We start from the raw sequence: 21,517 nt of genomic DNA on the forward strand, positions 1-21,517 counted from the left end.
CTGTTGTTCTATCAGGTCTATTAGTTAATACTAAGTCCAGTATGGCCGTCCCTCTAGTCGGGTCCTGAACCAGGACAAAGGTAATTGTCTTTGGTTATTGGCAAGAACCTGTTTCCTTTATAAGATCTACAGGTTGAAGTCCTCCATAATGACCTCATTATGATTTGCCGCCTTACCTATTTCCCTCAGTAGTAGATTTTCTTTGGACTCTGTAATATTAAATAGCTTATAACAAAGCCATCAGAATTTTATTATTGGTTTTCCCTCTATGTGTTTTTAACTACAGTGACTCCACATGTTAATTTCCCCCCTTCATATCTTCCTGAAGTGTAGGCTTTAGAAAGGATGTTACATAAGGATGTACCTTCTTGCTTTCCAGTTTTGACGATCCTTTCTAAACAGACTGTAACCCTGTACGTTAACCGCCCAGTCATAACTATCTTCTAGCCATTTCTCATTTATTCCCACTATGTCATATTTTTCCTCAGACATTTTTAATTCCAGTTTGTCAGCTTTACTGGTCAGGCTTCTGAAATTAGTCATCAAGGTTTTGAGTTCTGGGTTATTTTTTATTTGCAACATATTCTTATTAACTAAATTCACTTCTCGCTCCATTCCACCCCCAGGTCACAGATCTACACTATCTACCCCTCCTAAACCGTAATTTCCCTCCATCTAGGTTACAGGTCTAAGCCCCAAAGAGAGAGGTAAGTCTCTTGAGGCAGGTATAGGTGTAGGAATAGTCTGATCGAGGTTACTTTGTTGTGGCAGGAGGGAAGCCATTGAGGAAGTCACTAAATGTTGTGTTGGGACTCCATGGAACTATTTCAATGTCACTAGCCATAGATGTAGGTGATATGTTCCTCTAACTATTCCCTACTTATTGTTTTCTTAAATGGTTGGCTACATTAATTGATTTATTGGCCAGAATATGCATATGTGTGTATGTGTATATATACAGTGGATACAAAAAGTCTACACACCCCTGTTAAAATGTCAGGTTTCTGTGCTGTAAAAAAATTAGACAAAGATAAATCATTTCAGAACTACTTCCACCTTTAATGTGACCTATAAACTGTACCATTCAATTGAAAACCAAACTGAAATATTTTAGTTGGAGGGAAGAAAAATAATAATAATAATAATAATAATAATAATAATAATAATGTGGTTGCATAAGTGTGCACACCCTCTTATGACTGGGAATGTAGCTGTATTCAAAATTAAGCAATCACATTCACAATCATGTTAAATAGGAGTCAGCATACACCTGCCATCATTTAAAGTGCCTCTGATTAAACCCAAATAAAGTTCAGCTGCTCTAGTTGGTCTTTCCTGAAATTTTGTTAGTCGCATCCCACAGCAAAAGCCATGGTCCACAGAGAGCTTCCAAAGCATCAGAGGGATCTCATTGTTAAAAGGTATCAGTCAGGAGTAGGGTACAAAAGAATTTCCAAGGCATTAGATATACTATGGAACACAGTGAAGACCGTCATCATCAAGTGGAGAAAATATGGCACAACAGTGACATTACCAAGAACTGGACATCCCTCCAAAATTGATGAAAAGACGATAAGAAAATTGGTCTGGGAGGCTACCAAGAGGCCTACAGCAACATTAAAGGAGCTGCAGGAATATCTGGCAAGTACTGGCTGTGTGGTACATGTGACAACAATCTCCCATATTCTTCATATGTCTGGGCTATGGGGTAGAGTGGCAAGACGAAAGCCCTTTCTTACGAAGAAAAACATCCAAGCCAGGCTACATTTTGCAAAAACACATGTGAAGTCTCCCAAAAGGATGTGGGAAAAGGTGTTATGGTCTGATGAAACCAAGGTTGAGCTTTTTGGCCATAATTCCAAAAGATATGTTTGGCGCGAAAACAACACTGCACATCACCAAAAGAACACCATACCCACAGTGAAGCATGGTGGTGGCAGCATCATCATCCTTTGGGGCTGTTTTTCTTCAGCTGGAACTGGGGCCTTAGTTAAGCTAGAGGGAATTATGAACAGTTCCAAATACCAGTCAATATTGGCACAAAACCTTCAGGCTTCTGCTAGAAAGCTGAACATGAAGAGGAACTTCATCTTTCAGCATGACAACAACCCAAAGCATACATCCAAATCAACAAAGGAATGGCTTCACCAAAAGAAGAATAAAGTTTTGGAATGGCCCAGCCAGAGCCCAGACCTGAATCCGATTGAAAATCTGTGGGGTGATTTGAAGAGAGCTGTGCACAGGATATGCCCTAGCAATCTGACAGATTTGCAGTATTTTTTCAAAGCAGATTGGGCAAATTTTGCCAAGTCAAAATATGCCACCATATTATTTTATTTTTATATTTTTTCTTCCCTCTACCTATAATTTTCAGTTTGTTTTTCAATTGAGTTGTACAGTTTATAGGTCACATTAAAGGTGGAAAAAGTTCTGAAATTATTTATCTTTGCAGACTTATTATATCCACTGTATATATATGTGTGTGTATACATATATATATATATGTATATATGATCCATCCATGTTTTAAACTAAGCAGGTGGGCGGATCCCTGACTAACATCAGTCAGGCTCCACTTACCCACATCATAAGTGAGTACTTTGGGCCTGATAGATGCCGGACTGAGTGGATGGAACGCTTCTGTGATGAGCATGATGACGAGGGCCCAGCATGAAGTACAGTGACAGTGCCGGGCCCAGTTACCAGTGAGTGAAGTCTGGGGGAAAATTACTGTAGTCACTATAGGGAGATTACTAGGGCAAAGGTGTAGCTAGTAGTGTTGATTGAGCACCAAAGTGCTCGGGTGCTCTGGTGCTCAAGTAGAACACTTTGGGACCGAGCACCCGAGCACAATGGAAGTCAATAGGAGAACCAGAGCATTAAACCAGGCACTCCCTGCGCTGAAGAGGGGAGGGTGTCTGGTTCATAGGAAAAGGTCAGAAATTGATGGAAACACCACTGAAATGGTTCGGTAACAGCATGGAGTGGATGTCTGGATGCATCTTGGACTCCCAGGTCGCTGCTGAGAACGATGTTGTCTGAGTAGTATGCCACTTTTACAGACTGACAATAATATGCACAAAACCGAAGATAAAATCGATTTTAGAAGAAAAATTGTTAAGAAACATTCTTTCCTGTATATTTACTTGTATATAAAGTGCAAGTGCTGCCAAAAATTACAAGGAAGAGGCATCCGATACAACCTGTATATCACATAAAGGAGGGCCTCATTCACATTGTGGTACAATTGTTCAGGTAGTGGACTCCTACACTCATGAAGCCTATGCACTAAGTGAAAGAGCTGCCAAAATTTACAAGGAACCAGCGCTCTAATACACCCTTTATTACACATAAAGGAGGGCATCATACACACCCTTGAAAAATTATGAATAATGGCCTGCTGGTGACCCTCAAAAACATTAGGAGCAAAGGCCTGCTAGTGACCCTCTAAAACATTAGGGGCGAGGGCCTGCTGATCAGCTGACCCTCTAAAACATTAGGGGCGAGGGCCTGCTGCTGATCTGACCATCTAAAATATTAGGGGTGAGGGTCTGCTGCTGAGCTGACCCTCTAAAACATTAGGGGTGAGGGCCTGCTGCTGATCTGACAATCTAAAACATTAGGGGTGAGGGTCTGCTGTTGAGCTGACCCTCTAAAACATTAGGGGCAAGTGCCTGCTGCTGATCTGACCATCTAAAACATTAGGGGCGAGGGCCTACTGCTGATCTGACCATCTAAAACATTACGGACGAGGTCCTGCTGGTGACCCTCTAAAACATTAGGGGTGAGGGTCTGCTGCTGAGCTGACCCTCTAAAACATTAGGAGCGAGGGAAGCCTAATAAGCATTTGATATGATGGAGGAGGAGGACAAGAAAAGGAAGATTGAACCATATACCTTTTTTTGTGGTGGAAGGGGTGCATGGGAATGCAGTGTATTCAATACACCATAAAAGCCACATTTAAAGTGCCTTTATGTTCAGCCTCTTTCCTCTGATGGAGTAGAGAAGTCAGGGGCAATCCAGGCCTTGATTATTTTGATAAGAGTCAACCTGTTAGCATTTTCAGTTGACAGGCGGATGTGCTTATCAGTTATTATGCCAAGTGCAGCACTAAATACACGCTCTGACAAAATGCTAACGGCGGGGCAGGCCAGCACCTCCAAGGCATAGAGCACCAGTCCAGCTTGGACACCCAATAGTTGTAAGGCACAGAGGGATCACTGAGGACACTGACACGGTCTGCTACGTACACTCCTTCACCATCTTCCAAAACGTTTCCCTCATTGTGACACTAGGCCGCGCATCAGGGTGAGGGTGCTGGCGGGGTGTCATGAAACTGTCCCAGGCCTTGGAGAGTGTTGGCCTGCCTCTGTTGGAACTGCTGTGTGTCCCCCTCATTTCCCTTCCTCGGTTGCCGATGGAACTACGTACTCTGTCGCCAGTGTTGTCAGATGGAAATATTTGGAGCAATTTTTCCACAAGGACCTTCTGGTATTGCACCATTTTGCTAGTTCTCTCCACCACAGGAATGAGAGATGAGAAGTTCTCTTTGAAGCGGGAGGTCGAGAAGGGTGAACAACCAGTAATCGGTGTTGGCAAAAATGCATATAACGCAAGGGTCATGGGAAAGGCAGCATAACATAAAGTCAGTCATGTGTGCCAGAGTCCCAACAGACAAGACTTCGCTGTCCTCATCAGGAGGATGACTCTCAATCTCCTCATCCTCTTCCTCCTCTTCGGCCCATCCACTCTGAACAGATGGAATAAACCTGCTATGGGTACTACCCTCTGTAGCAGAGGCAACCGTCTCTTGCTCCTGCTTCTCATCATCATCCAATTTGCGCTGAGAAGACGAACGGAGGATGGTCTGGCTATCACCCTGTGTACTGTCTTCCCCCATTTCCACCTCTTCCACATGCAAAGCGTCCGCCTTCATTGTCAGCAGCGAGCGTTTCAGCAGAGACAGAAGTGGGATACGCTGATAATAGCGGCATCGCCGCTCACCATCTGTGTTAATTCCTCAAAGGTCAGACATTTATGCCCACTCCTTGCTTGTGAAGAGCGGAAGATGACTGGAAAGGCAACATGTGGAACGTGGAGTTGAAAGCACTGCTGCAGCATTGCCAGACCGGCGGCAGCTGTAGATGACTTTCGGAAATGGGCACACACGCAGCGCACCTTCACCAGTAGCTCAGACAAATTGGGGTAGGTTTTGAGAAAGCATAAATATAAACACCCTTTGATAACCGGGTGTCCAAAATAATAATAGGACAAGATGTTGCCCAGCTACCACCGTGAAATGGTGAAGAAGAGTAGATAACTTATAGATAATAAAGGTAAATTCCCAGGGGGCGTTGGTAACTGTATATTGAGGTTGGGAATTGGGCGGAGAGTAGGGCACATAGATAAGGGTGTTAGGGATAATTCTCTCCCTGTACCCGCCCTATAATAATCCTCTGCCCAGGGATGATCCCTGATGGTGGGGTCACCCTGTCCCCGTACCTACCCTGTCTGGCCCTGTGTAGCCCTGTACAATGGGAATTTAGAGTGTGGTTAGCATCAATGTTTTATCCCTTTATTTGTATATAGCCCCTATAGCCCCGACGCGTTTCCCCTTGTTTTGGTTCATCAGGGGGTCGGTTTAGAACATAATAGATAACATCATGCTGGATGGCAAAAACAGATAATATACCGGATAATCTTATATATAGAAGGTTCACAAGTTTATTCCTATAAAGAGGGAGGTGTGTCACATGTTAAGTATCCCCCTGTAGTCTGGACTGCCATCTGCCGTGTCTGATGGGGCAGACACGGCAGATGGCAGTCCAGACTACAGGGGGACACTTAACATGTCCCTTTACAGAAGTTATGCCCACCTTTGTGCCCCTTCACAGTGGTTAACCCACATTGTGCCCACTTCACAGTACTTATGTCCCCTTGTGGCCCCCTTCACAGTAGTTATCCCCACCTTTTTGACCCTTTACAGTGGTTATACCAACCTTTTTGCCCCTTCATAGTAGTTATATACACCTTTGTGCCCCTTCACAGTAGTTATGCTCCCTTTTGTGCCCCTTCACAGTAGTTATGTCCTCCTTGTGCCCCCTCACTGTAGTTATGTCCTCCTTGTGCCCCCTCACTGTAGTTATGTCCTCATTGTGCCCCCTCACTGTAGTTATGTCCTCCTTGTGCCCCCTCACTGTAGTTATCTCCTCATTGTGCCCCCTCACTGTGGTTATATCCTCCTTGTGCCCCCCTTTGGCCCAGAGTCCCCCCTCCAGCTCCATAAAAAAAAACACACAAATACTCACCTGTTTCCATGATAATCTGCACATCCTGCGTTCCCAGCAGCATCAGCACGACCAATGCTCTCAAACACACATCGCACTGCTGACTGCAGGAGGCTGATTCCCGAGCTTTCACCGCTCCTCCCACACAGCCAGCAGCACGATGTGCAGCCTGCTGGGGAGCACTGGAGATCAGTATAACAGTGAAGCAGGGAGCGGATGGCTCCCTGCTTCACTATGGAAATGAACTGCCCGGCAGGGCACTGTGGGGACATTATTACATATGAACATGGGACCAATGGGACAGATGCCTTAAGCTACCAAGCGCACATGTAACAGGTCAGCCAGTTTCAGGTATAGATCTCCAGACAGATGCCCGTTAAGGCTAATACCAGTTACTGAAAGGTTAAATCCACCTCCTTTTTATTATGGACCTATGCTATACTACTTTAATTGGCTCTACTGCATGTGCACTGGTTTATGGACAATATAGTAGGCAGCCTCACAGTGTACAGGTAAAGGCAGGAGCTCTACGTAACACATGCTGCTCCTGCCTGTGCCCTCTCTGCTCCACCAAAAACTCTGCAGAACACATTGGAGCAGGAAAGCCTATTGAACTCTTCATGAATCAGGTTCACCTAACAAATAGCACATTAAATAGAACACATGACACCAGAGTTTGGGCTGGGGGATGGTCATGGTTTTATTAATGCCCACAGAGCATGTGCAGGCCAATGGCCACCACAATGTCACTGAACCACCAGCTGTGACTTAAAGATTAGAGGTCATGGAGGTCTAAGGCTACTATCACACCAGCAATTTGCTGGATCTATAAAATAAATGAAAAAAGAGGGAGCGTATGTTAGGTAATTTTGGAGAATCGGAAGGGTTAAAAAGAATTTGGAAGGAAACAGAGGAGTGGAAGAAAAAGGAGAGAAGAAGAAAAGAAAAAGGTTGGGTGAAGAGGGCAAGATAGAGGGAGGGGGGGGGGTCTCTTGTGCGTCACGTATCTTGAGGCTATCTTGCGCCAACCCCCCCCCCCCCACCCGTGACGTGAGTAGTACACAAGATTGGGTTACGATTATTTCTCCAATGCACGAGATATCCCGTCCTATTTTCTGTTGGTTGAAGGACCGCACAGTGGTCGACAGATCACAAGTATAGGTGCACACTGTTTATGTGACCACACAAGTAGTGTTCCCTTCACCTATTTTTTATATTGCTCTCTGTTCGATGCGCTAGTCCTCCATTCTCCCTCTCCCCCTTCTTTGGGACACAGGTCCTCTGTAGTCCTGTAGGGGTCAGAAGGAAGGGGAGGGGGGGGGGGTGGCTTGGCGAATTGGGTATCTGCACTGCGTCATAGTACTATTGTATCTGTAATTAAATCATCTGAATCTGAACTTGGTATAGCCTGCATTACCTTATTACCTTGACCTCAGGCGCTCCACTGACCTATTCAATAGTTTTTTTCGCGTATCAATTTGCTGGATCTGGCAGGGCTCAGCAAAAACGCTTCCGTTACTGATAATGCAACCATCTGATTCCATCATGAACTGATCCGGTTGTATTATCTGTAACATAGCCAAGACGGATCCGTCATGAACTCCATGGAAAGTCAATGGGGGGCGGATCCGTTTTCTATTGTTTCAGATAGTGTCAGAGAAAACGGATCCGTCCCCATTGACTTGCATTGTGGGTCATGCTGGATCTGTTTTGCTCCTCATCCCATGACGGAAAGCAAACCACAGCGGTTTGCTCTCCGGTATGAGAACGCAATCAAAAGGAACGGAATGCATTTTGGAGCATTCTGTTCTGTTCAGTTACGTTTTGTCCCCATTGACTGTGAATGGGGACAAAAAGGAAGTGTTTTTTTTTCCGGTATTGAGACCCTTTGACGGATCTCAATACCGGAAAATTGAAACGCTAGTGTGACAGTAGCCTAAGGGGAAAAAAAAGAGGACCGCTCACCAAGAGGAGAGGTATGTATAAAAGTAGCCTAGGACATCTGGCCAGCCCACAGCCCATAGGGTGTGAATCCCTTCTTTATCCACTTTAACCCCTTCCACTGCAGTAAGAGGACACCACACTTGAAAAGTGTGGCTCTAGACTGGACTAAAGCAGAGTGCAGGATCACCACTGGCCGCTGTATGTGGTGGAGAGGGCATTATGGCTTCCCCTTGGCCACTCAGTCAATGCCAGTAATAAGGTGCAGAGAGTCACAAGGACATCTAACTGCACAATACCAGATATTCTCTATGTTATACGTGGTATAGAATTCTTTTTTTTGATGTAATTGCAGTACTGTGATTGTTCCTTCACTAGATCCCTTCTGTGAAGCTGTTTATGGTGTTAACCCTAAAGACAAAGGTGAAAGACAATCCAAGTAGACTATCTGTCAGCTGTTCCTCAGATTCATTCCATTACAGCAGTTGTTCATCTGAAAATAGATCTGAAATAGACAACTACAAAAGGCTCAGCTACTGAGGAAGCGTGATAGTCTCCCAGGTTATTTATGGATGTCGGTTCAATGACAACATATCTGTTACTTTACATTTTAGATAAACTGATTTCAATGTCATTAAATCAATGGTACCGTTTCCCTGAATCTCCCTCATTATGGCTGAGGCTTGTGCTTGTCTTTCTTTTTGAAGGGCAGTGTGTGATAGCATTGTCTTCTTCTTCACACTGCAAGATAAAAGAAGAGAAACAACCTAAATATGAATTATAAGCACAAAAACATCCCAAAAAGCTAACGGCTCCAGATCATACACAGCTATAAGTGTCAGCTACTGAGACAAGATCACCCTATTCTACTGAAGTCTACTGGATAGTAAAACCATGACCCTAGTTTATATGTAAATATCATGCAGTTACCAAAGATCGTCTGTTCTGCTGCTATAGGGTTCATGGAGATGGGTGCAGCTTTTTTTGTCCCACGCCCTTTCCTTGTGGGCAGTATTCCAGCTTTAGGCAACTTTTCACATTTGGGCAGTACTGTGCTGTACCTAAACCAAGAAGTCCACTCACCTGCTCCACTGCCCACCACTTAATTTCAAGGCAGAGGCCCCTCAAGGTGATGCTTCCAGTCTCAGGCCTTTACACATTTGGATATGCACCTACAGTAAGTGGAGTACTGGACTAAATCTGGATGTGTAAGGGCCCTGGACTAGAAGGTTCTGCACAGGACTGGCCAAAGGTAAAAAGCTGCCTGTAGCAGAAGAAACCCTCTATTTGCAAAGAGGGAGGAGGAATTAGGCTTCCGCCCGGCAGTGTGTTCGGTGACGTCACCAGCTCTGATGGGCGGGCTTTAGCGCTGCTCTAGCCATTTTACTGGCTAGGGCAGCGCTAAAGCCCTCCCATCAGTGCCGGTGATGTCACTGGGCTTCCTGGCAGCCCCATGGAGAGCCCCGGTACATCACCGGAACTCCAAAAAATGCCTTTGTCCTGCGCAATTTAGAGCAGGGCAAAGGAGAGCATCGGAGCATGAACTGCTGCCGGGGTGAAAATGGAGGTATGTCCGGGTTCAGCTCTGAACCCGGACAACCCCTTTAATGCTACCTATTTTTCCCAGTAAACAGCTTTTTAGGCCGTGTAGACTGTTCAACAATATGATTATTAATGGCCCAGAAAAATATGTGCCCAGTACCTAAAATTGTTTCTGAGTGTAAGTATGTTGGAAATGGCCATAAGCAGCCAAGTGATCCACTAGATTATCCAGTATGAGATAGAATATAAAATCTCAATGTAGAAGACATTCATGCAATCTAATTAAATTAGAGGCATATGGCTGAAAAGTGGGGTTTAGTAGAAGGTTATGAGTGTCGTGTTGCTGATCTGTACAACTCAGAATTTTAGAGTTATAAAGATAGATGGGAGTAACATGTGACCAAGAGGCCCAACCTAAGCAGCAAGTTAAGAATATGGAACATGTATCAATCGATTAGTTCTCCCTAATGTCCAAGGATAATCTGCGTGACGTCGCAGTACAAAGATACCATGCACAGGGACGTCACAGTACAGGGATAATACAGTACAGGGATAATGCACACAGTGATAATGTACACAGTGATGTCACAGTGCAGGGATAATGTACACAGTGATAATGTACACAGTGATGTCACAGTACAGGGATAATGTACGCAGTGATGTCACAATACAGGGATAATGTACACAGTGATGTCACAGTACAGGGATAATGTACACAGTGATGTCACAGTACAGGGATAATGTACACAGTGATGTCATAGTACAGGGATAATGTACACAGTGATGTCACAGTACAGGGATAATGTACGCAGTGGTGTCACAGTACAGGGATAATGTACACAGTGATGTCACAGTACAGGGATAATGTACACAGTGATGTCATAGTACAGGGATAATGTACACAGTGATGTCACAGTACAGGGATAATGTACACAGTGATGTCACAGTACAGGGATAATGTACACAGTGATGTCATAGTACAGGGATAATGTACACAGTGATGTCACAGTACAGGGATAATGTACACAGTGATGTCATAGTACAGGGATAATGTACACAGTGATGTCGCAGTACAGGGATAATGTACGCAGTGGTGTCACAGTACAGGGATAATGTACGCAGTGATGTCACAATACAGGGATAATGTACACAGTGATGTCACAGTACAGGGATAATGTACACAGTGATGTCACAGTACAGGGATAATGTACACAGTGATGTCATAGTACAGGGATAATGTACACAGTGATGTCACAGTACAGGGATAATGTACACAGTGATGTCACAGTGCAGAAATAATGTACACAGTGATGTCACAGTACAGAGATAATGTACACAGTGATGTCACAGTACAGGGATAATGTACACAATGATGTCACAGTATAGGGATAATGTACGCGGTGATGTCACAGTACAGGGATAATGTACACAGTGATGTCACAGTACAGGGATAATGTACACAATGATGTCACAGTATAGGGATAATGTACACAGTGATGTCACAGTACGAGGATGATGTACACAGTGATGTCACAGTACAGGGATAATGTACACAGCGATGTCACAGTACAGAAATAATGCACACAGTGATGTCACAGTGCAGGGATAATGTACACAGTGATGTCACAGTACAGGGATAATGTACACAGTGATGTCACAGTACAGGGATAATGTACACAGTGATGTCACAGTGCAGGGATAATGTACACAGTGATGTCACAGTACAGGGATAATGTACACAGTGATGTCACAGTGCAGAGATAATGTACACAGTGATGTCACAGTGCAGGGATAATGTACGCAGCGATGTCACAGTATAGGAATAATGCACACAGTGATGTCACAGTGCAGGGATAATGTACACAGTGATATCACAGTACAGAGATAATGTACACAGTGATGTCACAGTGCAGAGATAATGTACACAGTGATGTCACAGTGCAGGCATAATGTACACAGTGATGTCACAGTACAGGGATAATGTATACAGTGATGTCACAGTACAGGGATAATGTAGACAGTGATGTCACAGTACAGGGATAATGTACGCAGTGATGTCACAGTACAGGGATAATGTACACAGTGATGTCACAGTATAGGGATAATGTACACAATGATGTCACAGTATAGGGATAATGTACGCGGTGATGTCACAGCACAGGGATAATGTACACAGTGATGTCACAGTACAGGGATAATGTACACAATGATGTCACAGTATAGGGATAATGTACACAGTGATGTCACAGTACGAGGATGATGTACACAGTGATGTCACAGTACAGGGATAATGTACACAGCGATGTCACAGTACAGAAATAATGCACACAGTGATGTCACAGTGCAGGGATAATGTACACAGTGATGTCACAGTACAGGGATAATGTACACAGTGATGTCACAGTACAGGGATAATGTACACAGTGATGTCACAGTGCAGAGATAATGTACACAGTGATGTCACAGTGCAGGGATAATGTACACAGCGATGTCACAGTATAGGAATAATGCACACAGTGATGTCACAGTGCAGGGATAATGTACACAGTGATATCACAGTACAGAGATAATGTACACAGTGATGTCACAGTGCAGAGATAATGTACACAGTGATGTCACAGTGCAGGCATAATGTACACAGTGATGTCACAGTACAGGGATAATGTATACAGTGATGTCACAGTACAGGGATAATGTAGACAGTGATGTCACAGTACAGGGATAATGTACGCAGTGATGTCACAGTACAGGGATAATGTACACAGTGATGTCACAGTGCAGAGATAATATACACAGTGATGTCACAGTGCAGAGATAATGTACAAAGCGATGTCACAGTACAGAGATAATGCACACAGGTATGTCACTGTGCAGGGATAATGTACACAGGGATGTCACAGTACAAGGATAATACAGTACAGGTATAATACAGTAGAGGAATAATGTACACAGTGATGTCACAGTACAGGGATAATGTACACAGTGATGTCACAGTGCAGGGATAATGTACACAGTGATGTTACAGTACAGGGATAATGTACACAGCGATGTCACAGTACCGAGATAATGCACACAGTGATGTCACAGTGCAGGGATAATGTATACAGTGATGTCACAGTACAGAGATAATGTACACAGTGATGTCACAGTACAGAGATAATGTACACAGTGATGTCACAGTGCAAGGATAATGTACACAGTGATGTCACAGTGCAGGTATAATGTACGCAGTGATGTCACAGTACAGGGATAATGTACACAGTGATGTCACAGTACAGGGATAATGTACACAGTGATGTCACAGTGCAGAGATAATGTACACAGTGATGTCACAGTGCAGGGATAATGTACACAGCGATGTCACAGTATAGGAATAATGCACACAGTGATGTCACAGTGCAGGGATAATGTACACAGTGATATCACAGTACAGAGATAATGTACACAGTGATGTCACAGTGCAGAGATAATGTACACAGTGATGTCACAGTGCAGGCATAATGTACACAGTGATGTCACAGTACAGGGATAATGTATGCAGTGATGTCACAGTACAGGGATAATGTAGACAGTGATGTCACAGTACAGGGATAATGTACGCAGTGATGTCACAGTACAGGGATAATGTACACAGTGATGTCACAGTGCAGAGATAATATACACAGTGATGTCACAGTGCAGAGATAATGTACAAAGCGATGTCACAGTACAGAGATAATGCACACAGGTATGTCACTGTGCAGGGATAATGTACACAGGGATGTCACAGTACAAGGATAATACAGTACAGGTATAATACAGTAGAGGAATAATGTACACAGTGATGTCACAGTACAGGGATAATGTACACAGTGATGTCACAGTGCAGGGATAATGTACACAGTGATGTCACAGTACAGGGATAATGTACACAGCGATGTCACAGTACCGAGATAATGCACACAGTGATGTCACAGTGCAGGGATAATGTATACAGTGATGTCACAGTACAGAGATAATGTACACAGTGATGTCACAGTACAGAGATAATGTACACAGTGATGTCACAGTGCAAGGATAATGTACACAGTGATCTCACAGTGCAGGTATAATGTATGCAGTGATGTCACAGTACAGGGATAATTTACACAGTGATGTCACAGTACAGGGATAATGTACGCAGTGATGTCACAGTACAGGGATAATGTACGCAGTGATGTCACAGTACAGGGATAATGTACGCAGTGATGTCACAGTGCAGGAATAATGTACACAGTGATGTCACAGTACAGGGATAATGTACACAGTGATGTCACAGTACAGGGATAATGTACACAGTGATGTCACAGTACAGGGATAATGTACACAATGATGTCACAGTATAGGGATAATGTACGCGGTGATGTCACAGTACAGGGATAATGTACACAGTGATGTCACAGTACGAGGATGATGTACACAGTGATGTCACAGTACAGGGATAATGTACACAGCGATGTCACAGTACAGAAATAATGCACACAGTGATGTCACAGTGCAGGGATAATGTACACAGTGATGTCACAGTACAGGGATAATGTACACAGTGATGTCACAGTACAGGGATAATGTACACAGTGATGTCACAGTACAGGGATAATGTACACAGTGATGTCACAGTACAGGGATAATGTACACAGTGATGTCACAGTGCAGAGATAATGTACACAGTGATGTCACAGTGCAGGGATAATGTACACAGCGATGTCACAGTATAGGAATAATGCACACAGTGATGTCACAGTGCAGGGATAATGTACACAGTGATATCACAGTACAGAGATAATGTACACAGTGATGTCACAGTGCAGAGATAATGTACACAGTGATGTCACAGTGCAGGCATAATGTACACAGTGATGTCACAGTACAGGGATACTGTATGCAGTGATGTCACAGTACAGAGAAAATGTACACAGTGATGTCACAGTACAGGGATAATGTACGCAGTTATGTCACAGTACAGGGATAATGTACACAGTGATGTCACAGTACATGGATAATGTACACAGTGATGTCACAGTGCAGGGATAATGTACACAGTGATGTCACAGTACAGGGATACTGTAAGCAGTGATGTCACAGTACAGAGATAATGTACACAGTGATGTCACAGTACAGGGATAATGTACGCAGTGATGTCACAGTACAAGGATAATGTATGCAGTGATGTCACAGTGCAGGGATAATGTACACAGTGATGTCACAGTACATGGATAATGTACACAGTGATGTCACAGTACAAAGATAATGTACGCAGTGATATCACAGTACAGGGATAATGTACGCAGTGGTGTCACAGTACAGGGATACTGTACGCAGTGATGTCACAGTGCAGGAATAATGTACACAGTGATGTCACAGTACAGGGATAATGTACACAGTGATGTCACAGTGCAGGGATAAGGTACGCAGTGATGTCACAGTACAGGGATAATGTACACAGTGATGTCACAGTACAGGGATAATGTACGCAGTGATATCACATGTAGGGATTTGCTCTGGTAGGCAGGGTAAGCGGATGCAATACAGAGGCAAGACCATGGTTGAAAAACAAAAGTCCAGTGTTTAATCACACAGAAAAGGCAGAAAACAGGGTCCTGGTGTTAATTCACACATTACAGGGATAATGTACGCAGTGATGTCACAGTACAGGGATAATGTACACAGTGATGTCACAGTGCAGGGATAAAGCAGTGGCCGGACTGAGGGGGGGCGGAGCCCCCTTTAGGGGAGGCCCCCATGACGGGGGGTTTGGTTTCAGTGAGCTGGGGGGGGGGGGGAGTGGTCGGGCTAGAGGAGAGGGAGGGGGCTTTGGCAGGGAGAATAGGCTAGGATAGGTTGGGGGTATGAAGGGGTGGAGTTAAGGGGTTAAATAGGCAGGGAAGAGGAAGGCTAGGGGCCATTTTAGGTAGAGAAAAAAGCTGGTGCGTCACCTGAGAGATGGAGCGTCTGGAGGCTATGATCGGCGAGTTGCGGGCAGCGGCGGAGGTGAGAGCAGATCCAGCTGCTGCTGGGGGGGCCGAGTGAGGTGCCTGTCTTGCATCACTCGCCGGTATCACGGCCGCGGCGGGACAGGCCGCCGGCGCCCTTTTCCCCATCAACTTCCCCCCCTAGGGCTCAGCGCCGTATTAGGAGCCCCTCTCGGGACCCTCCACACCGGATGCCGCCGACGCCAGCTTCTACTAGGCCCCGGCGTGGGAGGAATCCTCACTGTAGGTGGAGCCTTGTGGGCGGCCGGGCCCGGCCGTCCACTCCTGCAGGCGGCGACGGCGTGGGATCGGGACCGGGTACTGTGGGCGCCCCTGTAACTCTTGGCTCAGGGGCGGCCCCTCGGCGTGGGAGGTCAGGCACTCAGCGCGGGGCTGCTGCATGTGGATCCGGTGGTAGCAGCAGGCCTCAGGTGGCAGACAGCTCGAGAGGCTCCGCCCCCAGGAGCAGTTCTGGTGACATCGTTGACCCCGGCGTCCCTGGTTTGCATGGAGCCAGGGGACAGGAGCCGACCGAGCCCAGGAGAAGTGCGGAGGTCCGGACCGTGGAGGGATCCTGTTGCAACGCGCGTTCCTGCCCTGCCAGGAGGCAGGGTGAGGATGAAGGTTCCGGCAGCATGGTCTATCCGGGTGAGGACGTCCCTGGTCCCGGCGGGTCCAGGGGACAGAGAGACGGCGACAGCGTGACGCAGAGGAGGGATCTTCAGGAGTCAGGACCTGCGGCTGATGGGGACACAGCGCCCAGGCAGCCAGGTGAGATTGCATGGGGTCCACTTGCGCAGGTAGTGCAGGGTGTGGGGGCTGGTGTGGGGGGTGTTTCCCAGTTGGAGTTGAGTAAGGGCCTGGGGCAATTGTTGGGGGTCTGGCGGGGTTGGTTGCTAGTTGGGGGTTGAGTGGGGGGACACCGTTGCAGGCCTGGGGCGTGCAAGGGGTGGCTGCGGGCGCAGGGTCGTCGGTGGAGCCGCAGCGGGGGTTGCCGGGTGTGGGGGTGTCGGTACAGACGCAGGCGGGAACGGAAGGGGACGAGGATGCTGTGCGGGTTGATGATAAAGCAAAAGGGGAGGTTTATGTTTGCTTTGAGGGTCCGTTGGGGGCGCATTTGAAGTCGGAGGTGAGGGAGAGGATTTGGAAGGGGGAATATGTGGAGATATTTTCCTTGCTTCCTTTGGAACGCTTCAATCTGGATAGGGTGCGAAGGGAAGATGGTAAGCAGGAGGAGGAGGAGAAGCGCCGGTATATGTTAATACCGAGGACGTTTGCTAACTGGTTGCAGGCGTTCGCGATATTGGCGAGTGTGATTGGGGAGAGGACTCCGGAGGCTTGTTCGGGGTTGTTTTGTTATTTGGACGCAATCGGGGAGGCGTATCGGGTGTATGGGGGAGTGGCGTGGTTGCGGTATGACGAACAGTTCCGGCAGAGGAAGGCGGTTCGCCCTGAGATGCGGTGGGACCATAAGGACATTGCTTTGTGGCTGAAGGTTACGGCCCCAGTGCGGCCGGGGCAGCCCTTTCGGGGGGAAGGTAGTAGTGGGGGATCAGGCAATACAACGGTTGCCTCTGCGAGGGGACTGTGTTTTGCCTTCAATGACGGCACCTGTAGGTTCGGGCCTAAATGTAAATTTAAGCACGAATGCTCAGGCTGTGGAAGGAGTCACGGGGCAGCGCAGTGTTTTAAGGGAGGCAAGCAGAGAGGGGGGGATGGTTTTGGAAAAGGGGGTGACGCCGGTGCGGCTGGAAGGGATGCAACCGTACTTAGATAGGTACCCCAATAGGGAGGAGGCGGGTTTGTTGGTTTTGGGTTTTGCGGAAGGTTTTCGGATTCCGTTTGTTCCGGGTGAGGCGGTGTTGCTCAGGAAGAATTTGCGGTCTGCTAGGGAGCATCCAGAGGTGGTGGGGGAGAAGTTGGGGAAGGAGGTGATGCTGGGGCGGATGGCGGGTCCGTTTTTGGAGCCACCGGTTTACAATTTGCGGGTGTCACCGCTGGGGGTTGTACCTAAGAAAGAGGCGAATAAGTTTCGTTTGATTCATCACCTGTCGTTCCCGAGGGGCTCCTCGGTCAATGATGGTATTGACCCGGCGGTTTGTTCTGTAGTTTATACGTCGTTTGACGCGGCGGTCGGTTGGGTGAGGCGTTTTGGGGCGGGAGCATTGATGGCTAAGACGGATATTGAGGCGGCGTTTCGGTTGTTGCCAGTTCATCCGGATTGTCAGCATTTGTTGGGATGTTTTTGGGATGGGGGGTTCTTTGTGGATCGGTGTTTACCCATGGGGTGTTCATTGTTGTGCGCTTACTTTGGAGTGGGCGGTTGTGGACTCGTCGGGTTGTGAATCGCTGATTCATTACCTGGATGATTTTTTGTGTATGGGCCCCCCGGGGTCGCCGGTTTGCGCATTATTGTTGGCAACGTTGAGTTCGGTTTTTGAGAGGTTTGGGGTCCCGCTGGCGGAGGGTAAGACGGTGGGGCCGGTGTCGGAATTGAGTTTCCTTGGCATAGTGATTGACTCGGTGAGGATGGAGTGTTGGTTGCCGGGCGATAAGTTGGAAGATCTGAATAGTTTGGTGGCTAGGGCACTTCGGGCAAAAAAGTTGCAGTTGAGGGAGCTTCAGTCGCTGTTGGGGAAACTTAATTTCGCTTGCCGGATAATGCCCATGGGGCGAGTGTTCTGTAGGCGCTTGGCGCAGGCAACTGGGGGGGTGGTGGCTCCGCATCATTACATTCGGTTGGGTAGGGAGCTGCGGGCGGACTTACGGGTTTGGAGTTCTTTTCTGGACCAGTACAACGGTCGCTCACTGTTCATGGGGGAAGTTGTGGAGACGTTTGATTTTGAATTGTTCACGGATGCGGCGGGGGGTTCAGGTTTTGGGGCTTTTTGTGGAGGTCAATGGTGCGCTGGAGTGTGGCCGGCTGTTTGGGTGGAACGAGGTTGGGTGAAGAATCTGGCTTTGTTAGAATTGTTCCCTATTGTGCTGGCAGTTGTGTTGTGGGGAGCGCGGTTCCGGGATAAAAAGGTTCGTTTTCACTGCGACAACTTGGGGGTGGTTCAAGCGATAAATGGGCTGTCGGCATCGTCACCATTGGTGGTGCGGCTGTTGCAGCACTTAGTGTTAGAGTGCTTGTCACTGAATGCTTGGGTTGTGGCGGTGCATGTGCCGGGGGTTGACAATTGTATTGCTGACGCCCTTTCTCGTTCGCAGTGGAATCGTTTTCGGCAGTTGGCTCCGGAGGCGGAGGCGATTGGATTGGAGTGTCCGGGTTGCCTGTGGGAGCTGCTGGAGGAGCATTGATGGGGCTTATTCGGGCGTCATTGGCTCCGGGTACGTGGGATGCGTAAGTGCGGGCTTGGAGGGTGTGGGAGGACTGGTGTGCCGCTTTGGGGGGAGGGATTGAAGAGCCGGAGTTGGTTTTGCTAATGTTTTTGGGTCATGGTAGGGAGCAGGGTTGGTCGGTTAGCAAGATAAACGGTTACATGACCGGGTTGGCTTTTGGTTTTAAGGCTCGGCAGATGGTGGATGTGACAAAGTCATTTTTGGTGGTGCAGGCATTAAAAGGTTGGAGGAGGATGGGTGCTGGGGTGGACGGGAGGAGGCCAGTCTCGTTTGGGTTGTTGCTTAAGTTGGGGGGGCAGTTGCGGACGGTTTGTCGGTCAGAGGGGGAATCGAGGTTGTTTCGGTTGGCTTTCTCGCTGGCCTTTTTTGGGGCTATGCGGGTGGGGGAGTTGGTTTGTCCGTCGGTAAGTCGGGTTGGGGGACTTTTGAGGAGGGATGTTGAGCTGTTTGACGATAGGGTAGAGTTTATTATTCGGCGGTCGAAGACGGATACGTTGGGAAAAGGGAAGAAGGTGGTGCTTTTCCGGGTGGAGGATTGTGACATGTGCCTGGTTCAATGTTTGCAGGATTATGGGTTAAGGGGGGGGGACGGGTCCCCTTTGTTGGTTCATATGGATGGGACCTTTTTGTCTCGCTTTCAGTTTTCTGCTATTTTTTAGAGGTGTTTGAGCCGGGTGGGGGTGGATAAGGCAGGGTATTCTAGCCACTCCTTTAGAATCGGAGAGGCGACAGAAGCGGCTAGATGGGGTATGGGTGATGACGTGATTAAAAGGATTGGCCGTTGGGAGTCGGCGAGGTTTAAATCTTATGTGCGTTTGGATCGCTTGTAATGTGTGGAGGGTTGGTTGTTGTTGGGTTTATGGTGTTTGTGCAATGCTGCGGTATTGTTCTTTTTGTTCTCTCGTTTCAGATACAGCGCCCGCTCTGGTGTGGATTGTGGGGCATTCCTATATCTTCTGGGGGGCCGTCCGGGCAGCGGTTCGGCCGGACGGTCAGCAGCTGGGATTTGACAGGGAGTCTGCGGTGGTAAGGTGGATTGGGAGGCGGGGTATGGTGTGGAAAGGGGTGCTGCCTGAAATTCATAGGTTTGTGAGGATGGATAGGGCACCGGAGGTGTTGGTGGCACATGCAGGGGGCAATGATTTGGCGGCGAAGCCTATCCGGGAGTTGATTAAGGAGATCAAGTGGGATTTCTTGCGGTTGTGGTCGTTATTTCTGGATATGGTGACCGTATGGTCGGATATTGTCCCCTGGCAGGTGTGGAGGGAGGCTAGGTCTCTGGATGCGGTGAATAGGGCGAGGATAAAGGTGAACAGGGCAGTTGGGCGTTTTATGGCTAGGAACGGGGCGGTGGTATTCAGGCATAGGGATTTGGAGGCGGGAACGGGGGCTTTTTGGAGATCGGACGGAGTGCATTTGAATGCAGTGGGGTTGGATATGTGGAGTTTGGCGTTGCAGGAAGGCATTGAGGTGGCCCTGAGGTTGTGGCGGAACGCCTGGAGTTGAGGTGGTCAAGTCCGGTCATTGGTGGCGGTGGGGGGGGTCCTTGGAGTTGGGCACGGTGGAATCTGAGGACAATTGGGGGGGCCCCACGGTGGGGGCTGGACTCCCAGGTGGACCGAGCGGTTGTGGTGAATCGAGGGGGGGTCATTCGATGGTGCCTTTGAGCTGGGCGGTACGGCTGGAGGCAAGAATGGCTCACCCTGGTTTGACAGCTCGATGTTTTGGGGCTTCAAGGACCTCCCCCCATTTGGGTTATATTGTATTATGTTATGTTATGGTTGTAAATGTTATTTAATAAACGTCTGCTGTGGCCATTACATATCCAATTGGTGGTCCGAGATTTTATTGGGATTAGGGCTCTGGGGTGGAAATGTTTAATGGTGGTTAGAGGTGAGTAAGGGGGTATGAAAGTAATGGTTGAGGCGAACAGGGATAACCAATACCCTCGTCATGTACGCAGTGATGTCACAGTACAGGGATAATGTACACAGTGATGTCACAGTACAGGGATAATGTACACAGTGATGTCACAGTACAGGGATAATGTACACAATGATGTCACAGTACAGGGATAATGTACGCGGTGATGTCAAAGGACAGGGATAATGTACACAGTGATGTCACAGTACGAGGATAATGTACACAGTGATGTCACAGTACGGGGATAATGTACACAGTGATGTCACAGTACAGGGATAATGTATGCAGTGATGTCACAGTACAGGGATAATGTACACGGTGATGTCACAGTACAGGGACAATGTACACAGTGATGTCACAGTACAGGGATAATGTACGCAGTGATGTCGCAGTACAGGGATAATGTACGCAGTGATGTCATAGTACAGGGATAATGTACGCAGTGATGTCACAGTGCAGGGATAATGTACACAGTGATTTCACAGTGCA

General features: G+C 47.3%; 1 protein-coding gene across 1 annotated transcript in view; it reads right to left on the reverse strand.

Moving 5' to 3' along the window:
• The window catches only part of MYOZ2 (myozenin 2), a 114,537-nt gene that overhangs the window by 86,009 nt on the left and 7,011 nt on the right, over positions 1-21,517 (reverse strand). The window contains exon 2 of the mRNA XM_044301198.1: positions 8,878-8,969. Coding sequence (XP_044157133.1) covers positions 8,878-8,969 — 92 coding nt within the window. The remainder of the gene's footprint in view (positions 1-8,877; positions 8,970-21,517) is intronic.

The sequence above is a fragment of the Bufo gargarizans genome, chromosome 1, assembly GCF_014858855.1.
Source record: "Bufo gargarizans isolate SCDJY-AF-19 chromosome 1, ASM1485885v1, whole genome shotgun sequence".
In the NCBI taxonomy this organism is placed as follows: domain Eukaryota; kingdom Metazoa; phylum Chordata; class Amphibia; order Anura; family Bufonidae; genus Bufo; species Bufo gargarizans.